Source organism: Bactrocera oleae, chromosome X (genome assembly GCF_042242935.1).
Source record: "Bactrocera oleae isolate idBacOlea1 chromosome X, idBacOlea1, whole genome shotgun sequence".
NCBI lineage: Eukaryota > Metazoa > Arthropoda > Insecta > Diptera > Tephritidae > Bactrocera > Bactrocera oleae.
In genome coordinates this window covers 31,405,147-31,427,592 of record NC_091541.1, presented here as the reverse complement: position 1 = coordinate 31,427,592, position 22,446 = coordinate 31,405,147, and the positions used below count along the sequence as shown (strand labels likewise).

General features: G+C 36.8%; 1 protein-coding gene, 1 long non-coding RNA gene and 1 pseudogene across 2 annotated transcripts in view; 1 reads left to right on the top strand and 2 right to left on the bottom strand.

Moving 5' to 3' along the window:
• The first annotated feature begins 524 nt into the window (after positions 1-524).
• LOC138858197 (uncharacterized) lies at positions 525-2,485 on the top strand (annotated as a pseudogene).
• Positions 2,486-4,167: 1,682 nt separating this feature from the next.
• Positions 4,168-22,446, bottom strand: part of LOC118681677 (uncharacterized) — a 37,567-nt gene continuing 19,288 nt past the window's right edge. The window contains exon 2 of the long non-coding RNA XR_011397323.1: positions 4,168-4,559. This is a non-coding gene — a long non-coding RNA (uncharacterized lncRNA). The remainder of the gene's footprint in view (positions 4,560-22,446) is intronic.
• On the bottom strand, positions 4,960-9,116 carry LOC118681670 (GATA zinc finger domain-containing protein 14; the record flags this gene model as incomplete). The annotated part of the gene is made up of 1 exon (XM_036367048.2): positions 4,960-9,116. A coding segment is annotated over one exon (906 nt), but the record flags the coding sequence as incomplete, so codon positions are not given.

Genomic DNA, 22,446 nt, shown 5'->3' with positions numbered 1-22,446 from the left:
TAATATTATTTCGAAGGTTGGAATTCCTGAAGTTCTCAACGAGATGCCCATTGGTCCAAGTACCATCTTGTGACGAAATTCTTTTGATTTGAGAAGAAGAAGCATAGAACAGCAAGTAAATTGTAAACAAAAACGTATACACTTTTGTTAATTGGTGAAATAGACTTAATTAAGTAGTTTATAGTGAAATGAGTAGAGTAATGTTGCGGGAAAATATCTTGGCAATTTTTTAGTAAATACTTGTATCTACTGACAACAAATGAATGATTAAAAGGGATTGTGATTGATAAATATTATTATAATTGCATATATATAACTTACGCAAAATAACTTCTAACTTATTTTAATAATTATTATTTTTTGTAGGAATTCAGAGCAGGTGTTGGAATTTCAGGGAGAAACCTTTTTGGGAGTTAGAAGCACAGATTTTGGTATTTATTTCTGAAGAAAATTTAGCAGAAACAAGAAGTAAGTTTATGATTTTATTTGCATTTTATATTTCATCATGTTTAAACATTTTAGGAATGGAAGACATAGTCCCTACATTGAAGTGACAAAAGCGAGTTCGTAATTTTACGGCCGAGGAAAATAAAAACATATAAAAGAAGTGGAGCAGACTTGGATCCACCTAAGCAATTCACTATAAAAAAACTAGTGTATGTGTATAAATTCAAGTTTTATTTTATGCAACTTGTTTATTTTATTATTATTTAGTTAGCGAATGCAAAGCAGTAGATTGGGAGTTCGCTGAGGAAATGGCACTTTTGCCAAATGGGTCGCACAAAAAAATGTAAGACTATTTAATTTTATCTTGCCATTTTATTACATTTTGTATTTTTTTATGGACAAATTTCACAACTCCAGCTAACTTGGAAGATTTCGAGTCATCCTCTCCAATAGGTATTGGGATGAGTGAAATGTTTCGCAAGCATTTGATTTACAAAACGATTATGTAAGCACATACATGAATAAAAAAGAAAATGTTTTATTTTTTATTTTTATAATAATTTTTCAATATGTTCATGCAATTAGAGGATCAAGTGTGTATTGTTATGTGTATTTAGTTTCAGAATCCAACAGCCACTACATGTAATGAAACTTCCAGCACAAGCCAAAGTACTGAGGCATGGACTCTATTCAACAATATTTAAAAACAAGTAAGGAAGGGCTAAGTTCGGATGTAACCGAACATTTTATACTCTCGCAAAGTCAAATGGTATACTCGTTTAAGATTTCTTTGTGGATTGACTGATATTTTCGGTAGACGGTCAACTATAGGTACTGGGGTCCACATATTCAGTACCTAGGGGCTTGAACAGTTTTGGTTCGATTTAGACAATTTTTGGTCACAAGGTGGCATACTTTAAACGTATTATTCACGCAAAGTTTTACGCCGATATAATCATTGTTGCTTGATTTGCATAGTGGAAAGTGAAAGAATCAAGTGGTATTTAAAATTGTGTCATATGGAAAATAGGCGTGGTTGTAATCCGATTTCGCCCATTTTCGCACTTTGACATAGAAACATGAAAAGAACGTTACGCACCGAATTTGGTTGAAATCGGTTGAGCAGATCTCAAGATATGGGTTTTCACCTAAAAGTGGGCTGTGCCACGCCCACTGTCTAATTTTGAACGCGGTTCCTATAAAGTCATCTTATACCATCTCAGAGATAAAACTTAATGTCTCTGGCGTGTTTAGTGCTTGATTTATCGCGCTTTTAGTAGTTTTTAACAGTACCGTTATATGGGGAGTGGGCGGAGTTGCCACCCGATTTCAACTATTTTCACACCGTCAATAGAAGTGCTAAAAAAATTTGCTTCTAGTGAATTTTGTTATTATAGCATTAGCGGTTTAGGAGATATGCACATTAAACCTATTAGAGGCGGGACCACGCCCACTTTTTAAAAAAAAATTTTAACTGCAGACGCCCCTCCCTAATGTGATCCTGTGTACCAAATAACAGTCTTGTATCTTATTGCGGAGCTTAGTTATGGCAAGTTATTTGTTTTTGATTAATGGCGTTTTGTGGGCGTGGCAGTGGTCCGATTACGCCCATCTGCAATACCAACCGTCTCACGGTACCATGAAACATGTCTACCAAGTTTCATAAAGATATCTCAATTTTTACTCAAGTTAGAGCTTGCACGGACGGACGGACAGACGGACGGACGGACAGACGGACGGACGGACGGACGGACAGACAGTCACCCGGATTTCAACTCGTCTCTTCATCCTGATCATTTATATATATATAACTCTATATCTAACTCGATTAGTTTTAGGTGATACAAACAACCGTTAGGTGAACAAAACTATTATACTCTGTAGCAACAGGTTGCGAGAGTATAAAAATAAGAATATTACACAAGCACTGTCTTCCTTGATTTGATTGTTGAATCAGCTTCCGCGGTCAACTGGAGACGACCTGTCCTTAACCATCAATATAATGTTTTTGCAGAAAGTTGAAGAACATAAAAAGTAGATTACAGAACAGAAATGGTAAGAAGTAATAAAAATCTTTGTATTCACTTTTTTATGACTAGGGTTTATCAAAAAAAAGTGAATTAAAAAACAAGTAAGGAAGGGCTGAGTTCGGATGTAACCGAACATTTTATACTCTCGCAAAGTCAAATGGTATACTCGTTTGAGATTTCTTTGTGGATTGACTGATATTTTCGGTAGAAGGTCAACTATAGGCACTGGAGTCCACATATTTAGTACTTAGGGGTTTGAACAGTTTTGGTTCGATTTAGACAATTTTTGGCCGCAAGGTGGCATACTTTAATTGCATTATTCACGTAAAGTTTTACCCCGATATAATCATTGTTACCTGATTTGCATAGTGGAAAGTGAAAGAATCAGATGGAAATGAAAATGGTGTTACATGGGAAGTAAGCGTGGTTGTAGTCCGATTTCGCCCATTTTCGCACTATGACATAGAAACATGAAAAGAACGTTATGCACCGAATTTGGTTGAAATCGGTTGAGCAGATCTCAAGATATGGGTTTTCACCTAAAAGTGGGCTGTGCCACGCCCACTGACTAATTTTGAACGCGGTTCCTATAAAGCCAATTTATACCATCTCAGAAATAAAATTTAATGTCTCTGGCGTGTTTAGTGCTTGATTTATCGCGCTTTTAGTAGTTTTTAACAGTACCGTTATATGGGGAGTGGGCGGAGTTGCCTCCCGATTTCAACTATTTTCACACCGTCAATAGAAGTGCTAAAAAAATTTGCTTCTAGTGAATTTTGTTATTATAGCATTAGCGGTTTAGGAGATATGCACATTGAACCTATTAGAGGCGGGACCACGCCCACTTTTAAAAAAAAGTTTTAACTGCAGGTGCCCCTCCCTAATGTGATCCTGTGTACCAAATAACAGTCTTGTATCTTATTGCGGAGCTTAGTTATGGCAAGTTATTTGTTTTTGATTAATGGCGTTTTGTGGGCGTGGCAGTGGTCCGATTACGCCCATCTGCAATACCAACCGTCTCACGGTACCAAGAAACATGTCTACCAAGTTTCATAAAGATATCTCAATTTTTACTCAAGTTAGAGCTTGCACGGACGGACGGACGGACGGACGGACGGACGGACAGACAGTCACCCGGATTTCAACTCGTCTCTTCATCCTGATCATTTATATATATATAACCCTATATCTAACTCGATTAGTTTTAAGTGATACAAACAACCGTTAGGTGAACAAAACTATTATACTCTGTAGCAACAGGTTGCGAGAGTATAATAATGTGAAATAAATATACACGAACAGATCTAATTGCAGAATTTACATAATTTTTTATGACATTTCGTATGTATTTGTTGCATTATTTTCCATTCTTCTGCTTCCAAACTCCGTCGCTGCTTTCCACCCAGAGAACATAGTCGGATTATAAGGTTGTCGACATTTGTTGATCAGAAAGTTATGTATGTAGCAGGGTGCAGCTGAAACAATCGATTGTGCCCAATTCAAAATAATACCTTTCTCAGGCAAAGCTATTTTGCACTCAAAATTCCAAACGCGTTTTCAATACACCGCCTTGCCCTATCAAACGATAATTGAAAACTTTTTCTTCTGTGGATATGGACTTGGTGTTGTAAGGTTTTATTATACGTTTACACAGTGTAAATGCGTCGTCTCCTACAATGAAATATGGTACTTTTCGATAATTTGACAATTTTATTTTAGACAAACAAAATGCACGTAATAAACTACCGAATAACGACTAACGAATAAACAAAGCAGGCAGATTTATGCATATACATATAAATTTACATTATAATTATAAAATATACTTCCAGAATTTGGTGGGACATTGATAGCTTTGTGTTTGCCGTCGATAGCTCCGACGCAGCTCCGAGGATTCTATTGTGTTCTAAAGCCATAAGATATCTCCAACAGCGTGTGTTCTGTCCGCTCTGGCATTTTATTTTTCAACACGCTGAAAATTTCCTTACATACATTCGGCATGATTCTTCTAAACTGCCGCTTATTATTCGGGAGCAGGAGGCAATATGGCTACAATGACTATAATCTTCAGAAGCCAGGTACCTGAAAAAATATACGGTCAAATACCATTTGTACTAATATAGTACCCTATATATTTTCTTCACATATTTTATTACAATTGTTAACTTTGCTTTAGTAGGAATGAAATCATTCGGTTTGCTTTTCCGCTTTGGAAGCAGATATGGCTGCAACGTTTCCAAAAGCTCTTCCATAACATGTAACGGCATTCGGAAATTTTCAACAAAACAAGTCGGATCAATCCGAAAGATTTCAAACTCCGTGACAAACCTCCCCTTCTCATTCCGTGCCTTGAGATAAGGGCTCACCCAATGTCTTGCTTTCCTGCGCTTCACTCTACTATTTTTAGTTTCATATTTCATGCTTAGCATCACGACACCACAGCTCAAAAGTGTCATCACATTCAACCTAGAATCTATATACAATATATAAAACAAAGTCGGGTTTGTTACAACACTTATAACTCGAGATCGGCTAGACCAATTTTCATGGTTTTTGGTTCATTGGATTTGTCCCCACCCCGAATAGCAGAATACATCTTAAAAATAATAAAAACTCGACGAAAACATAATTATAAAAGATGAATCATTTTCCCTAAATGTTACTTTGTATCGTCCCTGCCAAACATTTGTTGTCCATCATGTCAAATACTATAAGTAATAGTTGACATACGTTCAGAAATAATGACAAATGATTAACGTTTACGCGTGCCTGGAAATCTTGTGTGTTTATTCTATTTTTTTTTTTATTAATAGTATTGTATTTATTACATTTTCTTTCTGCTTTTGTAGGTTTTCCGCGAGTTTCATTAGTTCTTGTTCGGAAAGTAGGTTATTTATGAAATCAATTGGTCTCTTTTTCATCGTAGAATGTATGGTATTATTATAGGCAGTTATTGCTTTGAATACTTTTTCTTTTAAATTGTCATTGTTGTTTGCATCAGCATTAAAAAATCTTAAGTGTTCATTCAAAGTGGAGTGCAATCTTTCAACATCTGCGTTTCCTGTTTTATTATAAGTGGTCGTTATGTGTAAGTTTATTTTACTGTCCTTTAAGAAATGTTTTATTGGTCTAATTCGTTGTCCGTTACTAAAGTTGCCGGGTTGCCTAAATATTGAATTCTTTCTTTTATAGCATTTACAATTGATATCCAAGTTCTGTCATTTAATGATTTAGTTGTTGCATATTTTGTTAGTTAGGTACATTACGGCTTTTTGTGGGTATCAAATATCAAAATGAACAATTTCGTTATGTTTTTTAGGAGTTTCCGTAATATTTAAATTATGTTTGATAGGGTTTCTATCGAACTTCGCTTTATTACATATTTCACAAATATTGATGTATTTCTGTATTTCTTTTTGTAATTTGGGGTAATAGTGTGTTTGCTTTATTTTTTCTGATATTTCATTTATTCCCCTGTGATTATTTTCAAGGTGTTTCTCTTCTATCAATGTTAAAAGTTCTCCTTTGTCTGTTATATCTTTTAAAATGATGTTTGCTTTCATTATTTTTAGGTTTGCATTATTTTCCAAAAATTTTATATATAACTCTTAAAATTGTTGAAATAATTTGTCATCTGGGCAGTGAATTACGACTAATCCTTTTTCTGTTAGAGATGCTTTGCATTATTGCATTATTTTTAAAATATCGCTTTCATTTGTTACGTTTATTATGTTTCTTATTTTCTTATGATGAATAATTTTCTTTGTTGTTGATTGTCTTTGCGCTCTTTGAATTAGTTAAGTTGATTTTTATATATTGTATCGTATTGATTGCATTTTCCGTTATTTTTATTAAGTATGTACTATCTGTTTCTGCACTTTGTACTGTAAATACAAATTCATCAAATATTTCATTTAAATTCAATTATTTTCATAATTTAGTCTGCTTAAACCATCTGCAATTACATCTTCTTTTCCTTTTATGTAGTTAATATCGAAATCGTACTCGTTCAGCTTTATTTTCTCTCTTTGGAGTTTAGCGTTTGGTTCTTTTAGGTTGTTTAGCCAAACTAATGGTCTATGATCAGTTTTAATAGTAAAGTGGCGGCCGAATAAGTATGGACGGAAATATTTCTTTGCCCAAACTATTGCAAGTAACTCTTTTTCTATTGTACTATAATTTTTTTCAAGCCCGTTTGGTGATCTATTTGCATAACAAATAACTTTATCAGTTTGTAATAGTGCTGCGCCTAAAGCAAAGTTGCTGACATCTGTCAGAGTGAAAGCTTTATTAAAATCTGGGTGAATTAAAATTGGATCTGCTACTATTAACTCTTTTAATTTATTAAATAATTTTATATAATCTTTATCATTTTGATATATTTTCGTATTTTTCTTCAAATACTTAATAATGTGATATGCAACTTTTGAGTAGTGTTTGATAAACCTTCTATAATATCCTGTAATTCCTAAAAATGCTTTTATCTCTTTGACATTTCTTGGAAGTAGAATCATTTATATTGCTTCAATTTTTCCTGGGTTTAGTTTAATACCTTCTTTTGTAATCATATGGCTTAAGAATTTTGTCTCTTGTTTTAAGAAATCGCATTTATTTATTTGTATCTTTAAGTTTTTCTCTTTTAATCTGAGTAAAATTTTACTCAACGATTCCAGGTGCTCTTCTACGCTTGTAGAAAATACTAGGATATCATCCATGTATACAATGCAAATGTTTCCGACATATTCTTTTAGTATTTCGTTCATTAGCCTCTGGAACGTTGCTGGTGCATTTCGCAATCCAAAGGGCATTCTGAGAAATTCATAATGTCCGTTTGCAGTGGAGAACGCTGTTTTATGTATGTCTCGTTCATCCACTTCAATTTGATGAAAACCTTTGCTTGCTAAATCAAGTGTTGAAAAATATTGGCATCTTGCTAATTTGTCAAATATGTCGTCTATATTTGGAATTGGAAATCTGTAAGCGTAATTACGCTGTTCAATTTCCTGTAGTCGATCACAGAAGCCATTTTTGTTCATTGGTTGCGTCCAGTTTCTTTGGTACCAGCCAAATAGGGCTATTATAAGGACTAGAGGATGTTCTGATTATACATTGGGTTAACATTTGATCTATTTGTTTTTCTATTTCTGGTTTATGTATTTCAGGGTATCGGTAAATTTTAGGAAAATTGGTTATTATTCTATGTTTTGTTGAACTTGTAAATGTTTGATTATCATCGTCGTTATAAAATACGCTTTTATATCTCTTTAGTATATTTTTGTCTATACCGTTAAGATGATTAGTGTCAACGAATTCTGTGACGCACTTATTTTTTATGAAATTATTGAAGAACTTAATTTTCTTTATAGCTCTTTCTGCTATATATTTCTTCTTCTTTTGTTATATTAAAATTAATTATTGCTTTATTTGTTTTTATAGTTCTGTTTGGGTAATCTATTATCGCATTTATCTTCGTTAGGATATTGTTACAAATGAGTCCATTAAAGTTTTTGTTGAAATTACATTCAAGAAATTCGCATATGACATCTTTTTCATTAAATTCTTTAAATATTGGGAATGTACAAAGTTTCTTAATTTGTGTTTCTCTTCCCATTGCTGTGACTCGTACATTTACTTCTTTTTGCCATTTCGTGTTACAAATACTTTCATTGATTAGACTGAACTCTGCTCCAGTGTCAATGATGAAATATAACTTTCTTATGTGTGTGTCTATTATTATATAGGGTAATTGTTTTGTGGGTCCCAACGAAAATTTATATTTGCATTGCCAATATCCATAGGTTCTGGTTTATTGCGATTTGATATTGCAGATCGATTGTAATTTCCTGATTGGCTATAATTTTGTGTTTGATTTCCGTTTCTTTGTTGGTTAAGGTTTCTCTGTGAGTTTAAATTTCTCGGTTGATTAGAGCTTGTGTTTGTTGTCTGGTATGACATTCTAGTTCGGTTTGATCTGTTGCCATTGTTATTATAGTTATTACCCGCATTCGTTTGGACGTAGCCGTTGTTATGCTTATTTTGTGGCGTATAATTGTTATTGTAGTTATTTTCGTTTCTCGGGACATAGCCATCATCATATCCATAGTGTAGCATATTATTGTTATATCTATTATAACTTCTGTTATAATTGGGAAAATTATTCATATATTGGTTGGGTCTGGAAGATGTTCTATTGTTAGCATTATCGCTAAAATTAGTCTTACTATAGCTATTTGGGATAGGATCTTTCCTTTGTTGTCCAAATGCTGTGAAGGATTGATGTCTAGCTTCTAAAATTATTTTATATGCTTTATCTAAAGTATTCGTGTTTCTTGCTATGATCATTGTTTTTGTAGGTTCGGGAAGGTGTTCTTTAAATGTTTGTAGCGCTATCCTATTAACTACTGTAGTTGAAAAATTTAGATCATTATTGGTTTTCAACTCATCCACAAGTTCCACTGAACTGCTCTTTTCCCCACAGTTGTAAAGAAGTATTTGTTTCAATGTTTCCCAATCACTAACTTGTCCATATCTGTGAATTATTTCCCTTGTTTTTCCTACGCATCTTCCTTTCAGATAATTAAATAAATTTTTTGAATTATTTTCATCAAAAGTTGTTATTGTAGGTAAAATGTCTTCAATTTATCTAATAAAATCTGTTAATTGGTTCGGGTCTCGTCCATCGAATTCCGTAATTCCATTAATGCAATTTAAAATGAGTTGAAAATATGATATGGTAGATGCTTCCATTTTGAGAATTTTGTTTCAATTTTAAATAAAAAATATTCCTATTTATTCTGGTTTACTTTTGGTTTGTGTAGGAAATTTTTACTAAGTATTTTAATTGATCGTGTTCAACGTGATCGTGTTGAAACTTATTATTAATTGTTTTCTATTTTCCAACACCCGTGTGTATCCAACGCATTTTTTTTTACATTAATGTGCGATAGTTTCCATACATTAATATTTACTCTAAAAATATTATTGATACAAATATTTTTTTTTTTTTTGTTGTACTCTGATTTGGTTCTGTGGTCGGCAGAAATCCGATAATAGATACCACAGTTTCACGACGTAAGCGGAGACGAGCTGGTAACAGACCGCCCCTGCCGTAGACGTGAGGAATCTAGCTAAGGTCAGACTTCTTACCTGTGTGTTCGATGTTCCTCAATAGCACAGCATACAGGTAAGGAGCCTTACCATGGTCGGGGGTACTATAAAGGGCTGGATCAAGGTGTCATGCGACCCGTGCCGAGAATCAACCTGGCTTGGGGCCCTAAAATAGCCTAGTCTCAAACGGAGCTGACGGATACCTGGCGCCCTCCGTAATATGATAGCCTTACTTGTGTAGCGGGGGCTATGCGCAAGCGGACACACTTTCGCCCACACTCGTGGGACCATTTATGAACCTTAATCAAATAAAAAACAAAAGGGAGCCCGGATATCCACCAAAAAATCCGGAGGGAGCTAGTTGCTCCCAAAAAAGAGCAGCGTTTGCAACGAGCTCGGCAACTATCAGCAAGAGGACAGGAGCGAAGCCTGGTCCCGTAGATAAGGCAGGCACAAGGAAGGGGGCAGAAGCTAAGGCTGGCCCCAAGAAAGTAGTAGCGCCGGAGGCAGCCAGGCCCAAACCCTGCTGTCAAAACACGACTGAGAAGCGGGGGGAGATAACAAAGGGGCTGCTGCTGGAAGTGCATCTGCCAGAGAGTGGCCCGTATTCAATATTCTGGACCCGGCAAAGGCAAGGTATGCGGAGAGACGACGTGCCACATACCTATTGAGGTTAGTGGAGTTGCACCTGCCAACCAAAGAGGAGCTAACTAAGGAGCTCCTAGCATCAATTGACTGCGCGAGGGCGGTCATACCTAATTTTAAGCTGGAACCTCCAATAAAGGCAGCAAAGCGACAGAGGTCAGCTGAAGAGGCTAAGCCGTCAGCCAAACGACCGAAAACAAAGGGCGTGATGCCCGCAAAATCATTTGCAGAAGTGGCCCGGAACCGAATTGTCACTGGCGTTGTGGATGAAAGGGACCCCGAAGGAATCCCCAGAGCCCAATGGAAATCGGTGCAGGCTGCGCTGACAAATGTGGCGCTGGAAGTGCTAATAAGTAATCCTGCCCCGCCACCGTCATGCACAGATCCCGGCTGGTACCAGGGCCAGATTAAAATGATTACATGCGATGACGAGAGATCGGTCGCACTATACAAAGCTGCTATAGCCAAGGTAGGGGAGGTATACCCGGGTGCAAAACTGATAGCAGTAGATAAAAAAGACATACCATCCAGACCAAGGGCAAGGGTATGGATCCCGGCTACACCATCACAGCCGGATCAGATTATGCAGCTCATATGAGCCTGCAACCCGAGTCTGCCCACGAAGGGGTAGAAGTTCGTCAACGCATTTGACGATAGCGTAGCAGAATCTGGCGTGGAGACCAAAAGGGCCACGATGCAGATTCTGCTGTTACTAATAAAAGAATCCATCGAACCGCTGGCGAAAAGTAAACTACGGATTCACGGAAGTGAGGATTACACCGTACAAGTCGGACGCCGATGCTGCAGACCATCTAACATCGGAAAGCGAGATATGCGAAGTAGAGGAAGATCCTATGGAATCCTCGAGCGATGTGGAAAGCATAGAGCAAGGTGAGTGTCAGACTCTTAAACATGTATACTGAGAGAGAGCTTTTGAGCGACTCTCAGGAAGACGCAGAAACAACATTAGTTAATGCGTCTTCTACAAATTAATCTTCATCACAGCAAACTAGCTTCAGCAGCCCTAATTAACCGCGTGGCAATAGAACAGCCTGAGTTTTTTCTCATTCAGGAGCCATGGGTTAATGGAGAGCGTATTTGCGGACTGAGGACATCGAGCTATTAGTTATTTATGGCAAATAGTCAAGGTAAAATCAGAGCTTGCATAATGGCAAAGAAAAACCTTAACGTTTTTATATTACATCATTACAGCAACAACGACACAGTAGCAGTAAGCTGGAAAACGAGCACATGCAGTTTTCGGCTGGTGCCGTGCTATATGCCGAACGAGGAGGAGCTGGTGCCCCGTCTGATGGTAAAAGAGGTGGTAAGGGATAGCGAGGCATCCAAGTGCATATTCATACTTGGATGCGACTCAAACGCGCATCACACAGTCTCAGATGTCAACGACAGAGGTGAGTGTCTCTTTAATTACCTACTAGGCATTAAGCTACTGTTGTATAATAAGGGAAGTACGCCAACATTTATTACAAGAAACCGACAAGAAGTACTGGGCATCACACTTGTGTCGGAAGTACTATTTGACGGGGTAACCCAATGAGAGTCCTCGAAGAACATTCCTTTTCGGATCACCGATATATTGAATGTATATTAGAAGAAAGGGCCGATAGAGGCATGGACTTCAGGAATCAAAGGAAAACGAACTGGCAGGTGCACATGCAAGAGCTGGAAAAACGTATCCCTATGATTCCGCCGTTTCAGCCCAATAGTAAGGAGGATCTCGACACCCTCGCTGATCAATTCACTGAATCTTGCCGGCAAGCATTAGAAGTGGTTTGTCCAATAACACGAAGTAGAGGTAGAATTAGGCCACCCTGGTGGTCTCTCGAACTTAAAAAGTTACAGAAAGAATACAGAAAGCAGTTCAATTTAGCTAATCAATTCCAAGGTGAGTCAGCCTGGGATTATTACTACAACCTCCTTAGGTCATACAAGAAGGAAGTTAGGAGAGCAAAAAGAAATTCTTGGAAACCTTTTTGTAATGTTATGGAGAACACGGCGGAAGCGTCTCGACTGAGGAAAATAATATCAGTATCGGTTATCTTCAGAAGTCAGACGGCAGTTGGACGGTATCCAGTGAAGAGTAACTGGAACTACTAATGGATACCCACTTCCAAGGTAGCTCTGAAAGCCATACTGTTGAATATACTCAAGGCCGTGGAGCAGAAATAGACTCCACTCTTATAAACACAGTGTCAGAAAGCAACGTACGCTGGGCAATAAATAGCTTCAAGTCCTTCAAGTCACCGGGACCAGATGGTCTATTCCCGGCTCAATTACAGCAGTCGCATAATTACATAATGGATTGGCTAGTTACCATTCTTAAGGGGGCGCTGCAATTAAACTATATCCCTTCGCTTTGGAGAAAAGTCAAGGTAATATACATACCTAAGGCAGACAAAAGCTCGCATACAAATCCAAAGGACTTCAGACCTATTAGTCGCTCCTCGTTCCTTCTAAAAACGTTGGAAAGGCTAATAGAACTACATATAAGAAACAAACTAAAACCAGACAAGTTGGCTGGTTCGCAGCAAGCGTATTCTAAAGGAAAATCCACAGAAACAGCGCTGAGCTCTGTTTTGGCGGAGATTGAAAAATCTCTAGAAGTTAAAGAATACACTCTAATTGCCTTCTTAGATATATAGGGAGCCTTCAATAACATCCAGCCTAGGGTCATACTGAGTGCGCTTAAGGATCTGGACATCTCTGAACCTCTCAGAAAATTAATTGAACAGTACTCACAATCAGGTCAATAATTTCAAATCTGGAAGCGTCAACGAATAAGTTGCTGTGGGATCTAGAGAAGAAGGGGTACATGTTGTGGCCTACGCTGACGATGTGGCTCAGTTAGAGGTAAATTCCCTAATACTCTCGCAAACCTTATGCAAATGATCCTGGACGAAATAAACCATTGGGATGTATCGTGCGGATTAAACTTAAATGCTGGTAAGACAGAGCTAGTATTGTTTACCAGAAAGCATAACTAGCCAGTACTAAATGGTTGCGAACTAGCAATTGGAGATAAGGCATGCTACCTAGGACTAATCTTAGATAGGAAACTTTCATGGAAACAAAACTTGGATGCTAGGGTGAAGAAAGCAGCCACAGCACTCTACACTTGTAAAAGGATGGTGGGCCCTAAAAGGGGGCTAACGCCTCGGATAGCTTATTGGCTCTGTAGGGCTACAAAGCTTTTTTTGTAGCCACGCAAATATCGAAAAAGCGAAATATTTAAGCGAAGTTCTTCTCCTTAAATAATATTCTAAGCAATATTGCAATACCGTTTAATACATAATTTCCGCTAAGTACATAGTTTCGTTTTCTATTAGTGCATATATACATAAGTATGTAAGTTATATAAAAACAGTTCATAAAAGGAGAATAACCCAAGTACATACTTTACTCTATTGCTCCTTCGTATATAATGTAGTTATTAACAAAAGAGAAATATAAAAAAATGAGAACGCAGCATTGCAAGAGGCTGCTTACATATTAAGCTTAGTACATGTTAAATGGGACTAGCTAATGTGCACAAACAAATATTCATATAATTGCGTGGACGAAAACATAGCGGTAGCATAAGTGTACAAAGCAAGCGCAAGCAAGCAATAAATATGTAAGTATGTACACAATGCAAATACAATTATTAACTGCATTGAGGTGAATGATTTCTAATGCTTGCCCTTGAATATTAGGCTAATAAGTAGAGAACAAGAAATAGCAAAAATATATAGAACATATGACCTTATAATGCAGTGGTTCTCAATCGGCGACCTAACATCCCGGCCCCGTTGAAAGGCATTTCAAACAGGTAGAAGGGCTAGCTTGTGATTTGGTCACCGAATGATTCTTTTCGTTGTTCGAATGTCCACCACACGCACTTTAGAGTCCTTTCCTGGAATACAGTTTATAACTCTTCCAATATGCCATTTTTGTGGTGGTAAGTTGTCTTCATGGATGATAACCATTGAGTTGTTGTTGATGTTTGGTCGCTCTGTAAACCACTTTGATCGTACTTGAAGTTCGTTGATGTATTAATTTGACCACCTGTTCCAAAACATCTGTTTAATGCTTGTGACCTGATTCCATCATTGTACGTTGCTGATGTTAGCTGACAATCTCCGCTCTGGGAGTGCCCTAAGTGAACTACCAATAATAAAATGCCCCGGAGTTAATATTTCATAATCATTTGGATCCGATGACATTGGTGTTATTGGACGAGAATTTAATACAGCTTCTATCTCAACCAGGACTATTGTTAGTTCCTCAGCTGTGAGTCTTGCATTTTTGATGGTGCGGTTGAGGTGACCCTTAGCCGATTTGACTGCTGCCCCCCAAATACCGCCGAAATGCGGTGCTCTTGGAGGAATAAAATTGAAATTTATAAGTTCATTAGCACAATATTTTATAATTGCATCTTTGTTTTCGGTTTTAAATAAAAATGACTTTAATTCAGCTAGTTTGTTGCAAGCACCCACAAAATTTGTTGCGTTATCGCAAAAGATGTCAGAGGGTAGACCTTTTCTTCCAATCATGTGCTTCAATGACGCTAAGAAAGCGTCCGTGGATAGATCCGATACTAGTTCGATGTGAACCGCCTTTGGCGCTAGACAAACGAAGATCCCAATGTTCGCTTTATAAGGTGTTTTGCCTCGAATGCCCATTACTTGGTCCACGATCTGACGATACGTCTTGCTAAATCGCGCGCATTGACTATCCAAATCTGAAGTCTTATCAGTGCTACCAGTGCCTTTGGTCCTGCTTGGTAGTGTTTTCGATGTGGATGACGAACGTAATGCACAACAAATTCGCATTTGTTTGGCAACAGCATTAGGTGTTTCCTTTCTTCTGGACTATCTGCTGATTTCAATCGACCTCCAACTTTGAGTATTTAAAATCCTTCGATATACTCGAGAAAAGGATTTAAATAACGTAACCGGCCATTTATCGTAAGCTCTTTCTGTAAAAGATGAATTTCATTAGCGAAATGTATGTGTTGAATATTCCAAATTATGCAAAGAAAGGCGTGATGTAACTCTTGTGGTGAAAGTGTTAATGAGTCATTAAGATTAGCTCCATGTCGAAATTTATTGATGAAGCGGAACATCCAAGCTATTAATCGAAGGCTGCTGGTGTAGTAACTCCGCTGATTCATAATTTCCAAAATGTAATTGGTGCTAACAATTGTATTAAATGCTGATTTTCGTTTCTCCCTATCGACAACTTCCATGTCGATATCATCGCAGCTGTTCTTTGGACATTTATCAGAGTTTTCGTATAGAAACTTTGGTCCGGAGTACCATATTGAATTAACAAGTTCCTTTACAGTACATCCTCTAGAGGCAACATCCGCCGGGTTACAATGTCCCCAATGGGCGCCTTTGGTTAAATCTTGAATTTCCGAAATTCGATTACCAACAAAAGTCGAAAGTGTTGCAGAATGCATCTTAAGCCAATGTTATACTATTTGTGAGTCTGTCCAAAGAAAAATGTTAAACGAATTGTTAGAAATTGTTGGTTTAATTTTTGCTAAAAGACGAGCAAGAAGAAGAGCGCCGCAAAGTTCTAATTTGGATAACGATTGTTTTTTGGTGGGTGCCACTCTGGACTTCGCAGTGAGTAGGCGAATGGTAGTAGTAGTGCCACAACGCGAGTATATATTGCGCAGCCATATGCACGAATCGATGCGTCACAAAATTCATGTATCTGAAGAGATTCCACATCTGTCGAAAAATAGTGCCTCGGCACTTTAATTTGTGAAAGATCCGATAAGCAGTTAAGAAATTTTTTCCAAGCAAATTCGATGTTCTGTGGCACACATTCATCCCAATCCAACTTTAGTAGCCATATTTCTTGCAACAAAATTTTTGATGTTATAATATCAGGAACTAAAAGTCCAAGTGGGTCGTAAAGTGATGATGCAACAGAAGGGATGGAACGTTTTGTAAGTCGACCAGTCAGTGCTAGTTTTGCTTCAAATGAAAAAATATAACAATCAAGATTTTGGTTCCATTTTAATCCAAGTGTACTAGTGATGGATGTATCTACGTTTAGATCCTTTATAGAGTCGTCTTCTCTGAATTGATGATAATTGGAATGCCACTTTGTTAATTTAAACTGTCCTAATTCTAACAGTTGTATTACCTCTCGCTTTATCTGTGCAAGTTCGGTTAGAGTATCAGCACCACAGAGTAGGTCGTCTACGCAGAATGATAACTTCACGATTTTTGCGCCAATTGTAAATTGTTCTGAATGCTGTTCAGCTAGATATAACAAACTCCGTATAGCAAGATATGGTGCAGCAGTCATTCCATACGTTACAGTATTTAGTTGATACGTGCGAATATCTTCAGTTAGTGAACTCCTCCACAGAATATACTGGAACTTTCGATCATCTTCGTGCATTAATACTTGGCGATACATCTTGACTATGTCGGCAGTGAGTGCAAACCTGTGGAATCAAAAACGAATAAGTTCGCATTGAATTGTAGGGACAACCATCTGAATATCGTTTAATGATTTTTGGGATGTGGTTCGACAGGAAGTGTCAAATACAACTCGAAGCTTTGTTGTTGAACTTGTTGGTTTTAGCACACAATGATGTGGTATATAATAATGCGGTTCGCTCATATGACCAAAACTCTCGTAGTCGCTCATAAATTCAACGTAGTGTGCTTTCAATTGTGGTGATTTGGCTAATCGACGTTCTTGTGCATTAAATCGTCTCAATGTCGTAGTATATGACTCGCCCAAACATGTCGGATCATCCTTGAAAGGTAATTCAACTATTCGGCCGTAAGGTCTTTTTGACACAGTTTAATTGTATATGTGATCGCAACTCTGTTGTTCACGAGTCCAAGCCTCTGGTATGGTAGTGATTTCTTCCAATTTCCACAACTTTTCCAATTTGGCATCTAAAGATTCATTGGCTATAAATAAAGAAGATGGTTTGGATATGTTGTTACTGCCCGTCTTATAACGTCCCGAAACAATCCAGCCTAAGAGTGTTTTTTGCAAGATTGGTAAATAAGATCCAAGATTGATTTGTCCTACAGATAGAAGACTGAAGAACGTTTCTGTACCCAGCAACATGTCGATTTTCTTTGATATATAAAATTCATCATCGACGAGCGCTATATTGTATGGAATATTCCATGTTGAAATATTGATTTCAGGATCAGGTTGATAAGCAATGTGCGATGTAATACAAAAAGTCAATGGAAGCTCGAAACCAGTGACTTGCGACTTGATATTAGTTGAGGTTTTGAATTTAATATTTGTTGACGATGAACCGATGCTTTGAATCTGTATGTTTTGCTTACTTCTTGGCAGAAGCAACTTTTGCGAAAAATCATCTGTGATAAAATTTACCTGTGAACAGGAATCTAGCAGTGCTGTACTCAATCTGTAGCTCCCCGATGCATCACGAACGAAAATTTTTGCTGTTGCAAGGATGACGTTATCCAACGAAAAATTATTTCTGTGTGTATGCGCGACTGCCTCTTGTGTTGTAAATACCTGAGTAGATGTTTGTTGGACTGGAGAACCGCGGTGGAGGAAACTGTGGTGTTGTCGTGCACAAACCTTACACCTGTGTGATGATGGACAATTGGCTACTCTATGTCCCTTTGATAGGCAATTGATGCAAAGTCCAATTTTCTTTGCATTTTCGAAACGTTGAATAATGTTTAGTGACTTAAAGCGTTCTCAATTAAAAACCTGATGGTTGTTACTGGAACAGAAAGTACAAGTTATGTTGGAGCAGGAAAATGTATAGCCTCGTGGTTGATTCCTTGATTTCGAAGAGGAGTATTTGTTAGCACCTTGAATTGACGGGGTACTAACATACGTGTTGTCCAGTGATTCCAGATATTGACAGTGTCTTTCCAAAACTGCGATGCAATTCTCCCATGACGGCAGCGTTCTAAAATCTAGCGACTCCTTCCACTTTTTGTTGGTCTGCTCATCAGACTTCTGCAAAATTAAATGAATAAGCATAGCTTGCGATATTTGGCTGTCGGTACCTAGCGATATCAAAGAACCATAAATAGCTGAAGCTTTATCAATTAAACTTCTTAGCTGAATGCCATTTGGTTTCATAACTGCTGGTAAATCAAATAACGAATTTATTCCTTCCAAAAAAATTAGTGTTTTGTTATCATACCGTACCTTCAACCGTTCTAACACGTTCGGATAGTTTTCATTTGTCACTTGAAACGCATTTATAGTTTTTAAGGCTTGACCGTGGAGACAATTTCGCAAATGGTTGAATTTTTCAATATTAGTTGAATTAAATTTACGATCAATTATTTGCTTGAACGAGGTGATAAAATTTTGATAATTTGAAAACTTGCCATCGAACGTAGAAAGCTTAAGTGGTGGAAGTTTTGAGCCTGATTGTACCAGAGAACGTAAATGAATAGAGAAGGAGCAAATGTTAGCAGTACTAAAATGTTAATTACGATGGAGAAACATCGAAAACGCGCAAGTTCGAAAATAAAATGTCACCACAATTATCAATTTACGCAACGAACTACACCACTCTATAAGCAAAATGTATGTATATACAATACATATGCGCAGATGTTCTTTGATATGCGCATAAAAAAAAATTGAAATAATAAAAACGAAAGTAATTGACTTCCGACAAGAAAATATAAATAATTAGGGAAATAATATTAAAATAGAATTCAAATATCATTTCATAAAAAAGGGCTATAAAAATAAAAAAGGACTATATAAAATATGATAGGATTTGAACTTAGGCAAAATATCTCACGTTGCAATAAACAAGTCTGCTATACAAGCAGCACCACAGACAATATTCAAACTCTTATATCTAATCTGTGAACTCAAACAGCTATTGTTGTTTACTTGCTTCAATGTTCATATGTCTATATGTGAATATTCTTGAAATTGCCTTCCTTCATTCGCATGTCCAAATATATTTGCATATATGTACACATATGTACATATGTATGTACCTCAATATGTCTTTCGCAAAAAATCAAACATTCGCGCAAGTGACAAAAAAACGTAGACGCACCATCACCGGCCAATAATATTCAAGCGAGCTCGCGGCATATTTTCTAAGTATTTCATATTACAACGACAACAAATTCATTCATAAGGAACGTGCGTCTGCTTCAAAGCAAAGTGCGCTCGTTCATAACTCTGCGCCGCGCTATTTTTCCTGTGCGCCTGGTAAACCACATTTGGTTTTCATATAGAATTCCTACCGCAAATGCGCGAGAATAAAAATGAATGAAATTGAATTTGAATGTCTTCAGTAAAATTGAAGAAGTTTCAATTTTACAACTGATCCTACCATTCCCCTCGCATTTGTATTTTGCCCACAAGCTGCCTACTCGCAACGATGCTAAAAATCAGAAAATGAAGAATTTGTCTGATGTTCCCTTCAGAAAGGAGAATTGGCAACATGACCTCTTAGCGAGCTAAAATAATATTTATATCTTTGCATATTATGCACTATATATGGCATTAAATTAAAAAATTTATATAAAATTGCCATTCATAAGAAATCTTTAACTACTTCTATATATTCTATGCACACTGCATATAGTACTTTTATATGTTTACTTATTATCATTATTTCATAGTTTGTCGATTTAACCCATTTTATCTAAATACGACGTTATGAAAATGCAGCCCAATTGGTAATCGCAATATTTCAAAAGAGCATAAGTCAACTTTCAATAGCAAACCACTGCAAAAAGGACAAACGAGACAACATAGCCGACCGACATTGTCGCAAAATTGTCGATTCAAACAAATTTTGTCAACTCCGCGACGATGCGCAAAATTTGGCGTCAATATGTATGCGGGCTCGGTTTTATGTATGTATGTTTATCGACAAAGTCGTCTTTTCGTTTTTTTCAACAACACAATGTCTGCGCGAACTCGCCGTTATTTCGTTGGCTTGCCACCATATACAGAGGCGTTCTAACTGAGGACTCTTAGTATATTATTATGTTGCTTAATTTGTATTGAAAAATACTGATGCATTTATGAATTATTTTCGTAATATATATTATATATATATATATAAATACACATTTATTCATACCTATAACCGTTTTTAAACTAAATTCGATAAATAAAATATATATCTGAAATAATTATGTGGCAGTGTGCCCCAATCCCTCCTTACCTGCGATCGTTCAACTCGCAAAAAGCAAAAAGTGTGTACAAAAGTCATTGCTTGTGCGGGGCAAGAAGAAGCAAGCATCAGCGTACGTGTATTTAAGAATGTATGTGTGATTATCACATTTGTGTAAATACGCATAAATAAGGGAATATGCAATAAACCCAAACATATGAACATATTTTCCTGAAATATTTTAATTATCTCAGGAAGTTAAATATGCTATTAAAGTAATTGAATTATGATATGCTTAGATTCCAATTAATAAAATAAAAAATTTAATAAAATTTCAGTTTCATGAGTTTTAGGATTCGAACGTATAGGTTCGTATTCGGATTGTGCTTAACCCCTTCCCGCTTACGACCTCAGCCACCACAAAAGTGGAAACGCGGCCGATTAGCCACCGTTTTATTGTTATCCTTTGTTTAATAAGCAATTGCTCACATAACGCACATACATAAGTTGGAAAAATAGCCTATTAAATGTTTATTTTATTATGAATTCTGGGGTTTTTACCGATAATACAGATTTTTAAGAAGGCTTTTCATAATTATAAATTTGTCATTTCATAGAAATTGAAAACATAAATCTAAATAGGTATGCGCAACGATTTTTCATTTAGGAATATTCGTTGTGTCTATTTATAGCATTTCGCACATTGCGTGGTGTATTTTTATTTTTCGAAGTTATATTTTTCGATGTTCCCTCATCTGGAACTACAAATTAGTACTCAAAAAGATTTCATTTAACATTTGCTCCTTCTCTATTCATTTACGTTCTCTGATTGTACCACGCAAGTTGTGTCTGAAAGTGAAACTTTGTTATCTTCTGCCAGTTGCGATTGGTTAACCAATTTAGTTGTGATGTAAAGTTCTTCCAGGTCAGCACGTCCACCATCATCAGCTTCCAATCTTTTGATATCAGTTTGAATTGAGAGAATCTGCTTAAAATATGACTCCAGGATGCCCAAACGGCATTTGTATTCCGCAGCTGAAAGAGCCTTTCCACCTGGTCGCATGCTGGCGTCGACGATATTTTTGATGCGCGTAATATTTTTCTTGGTGCTGGCGCGTTGTTGTCTTAGCTCGTCCAAAGACATTGCAGAACAGGATCTTGTATATGCTTTATAGAGGCTTCAAAATTATTTAAAATAATAATACTTCTACTTCTATTAAGTAGTTAAGCAATAAGTGATTAGTTAATTTCACCGCAAAATTTTTAAATCAGGTTATACTTATGTATGGGTATGCAACGAACATGCGAATATGAGCCACAGGCAATGGTAACGAAGAGACTTAGCGGCGGCAAACTGGTGTGCTTTGTGCGAGCAATGCTGGTGACTCCAATGGTAAAGATGTCCAATGGGGACGATAATGGCCAACGATAATATCCAGCGACGATAATGGCCAACGATAATATCCAATGACGATAATGTCCAACGATGCAGTCTAATACTGACCACACTCCGAAATGATGTGCGAAAGAACAAAAAACTTACTCGTGCCCCACGTTGGGCGCCAAAAAATTTAGGGCTACAAAGCTTTTTTTGTAGCCGCGCAAATATCGAAAAAGCAAAATATTTAAGCGAAGTTGTAACAGCGATAAAATACAATGGGCCGAGTAATGATGCTATGTGTGGTCAGCTATTAGACTAACTTTATTCGCAAAATTCTTCTTAAATAATATGCTAAGCAATATTGCAATAACGTTCAATACATAATTTCCGCTAAGTACATAGTTTCGTTTTCTATTAGTGCATATATACATAAGTATGTAAGTTATATAAAAACAGTTCATAAAAGGAGAATAACCCAAGTACATACTTTACTCTATTGCTCCTTCGTATATAATGTAGTTATTAACAAAAGAGAAATATAAAAAAATGAGAACGCAGCATTGCAAGAGGCTGCTTACATATTAAGCTTAGTACATGTTAAATGGGACTAGCTAATGTGCACAAACAAATATTCATATAATTGCGTGGACGAAAACATAGCGGTAGCATAAGTGTACAAAGCAAGCGCAAGCAAG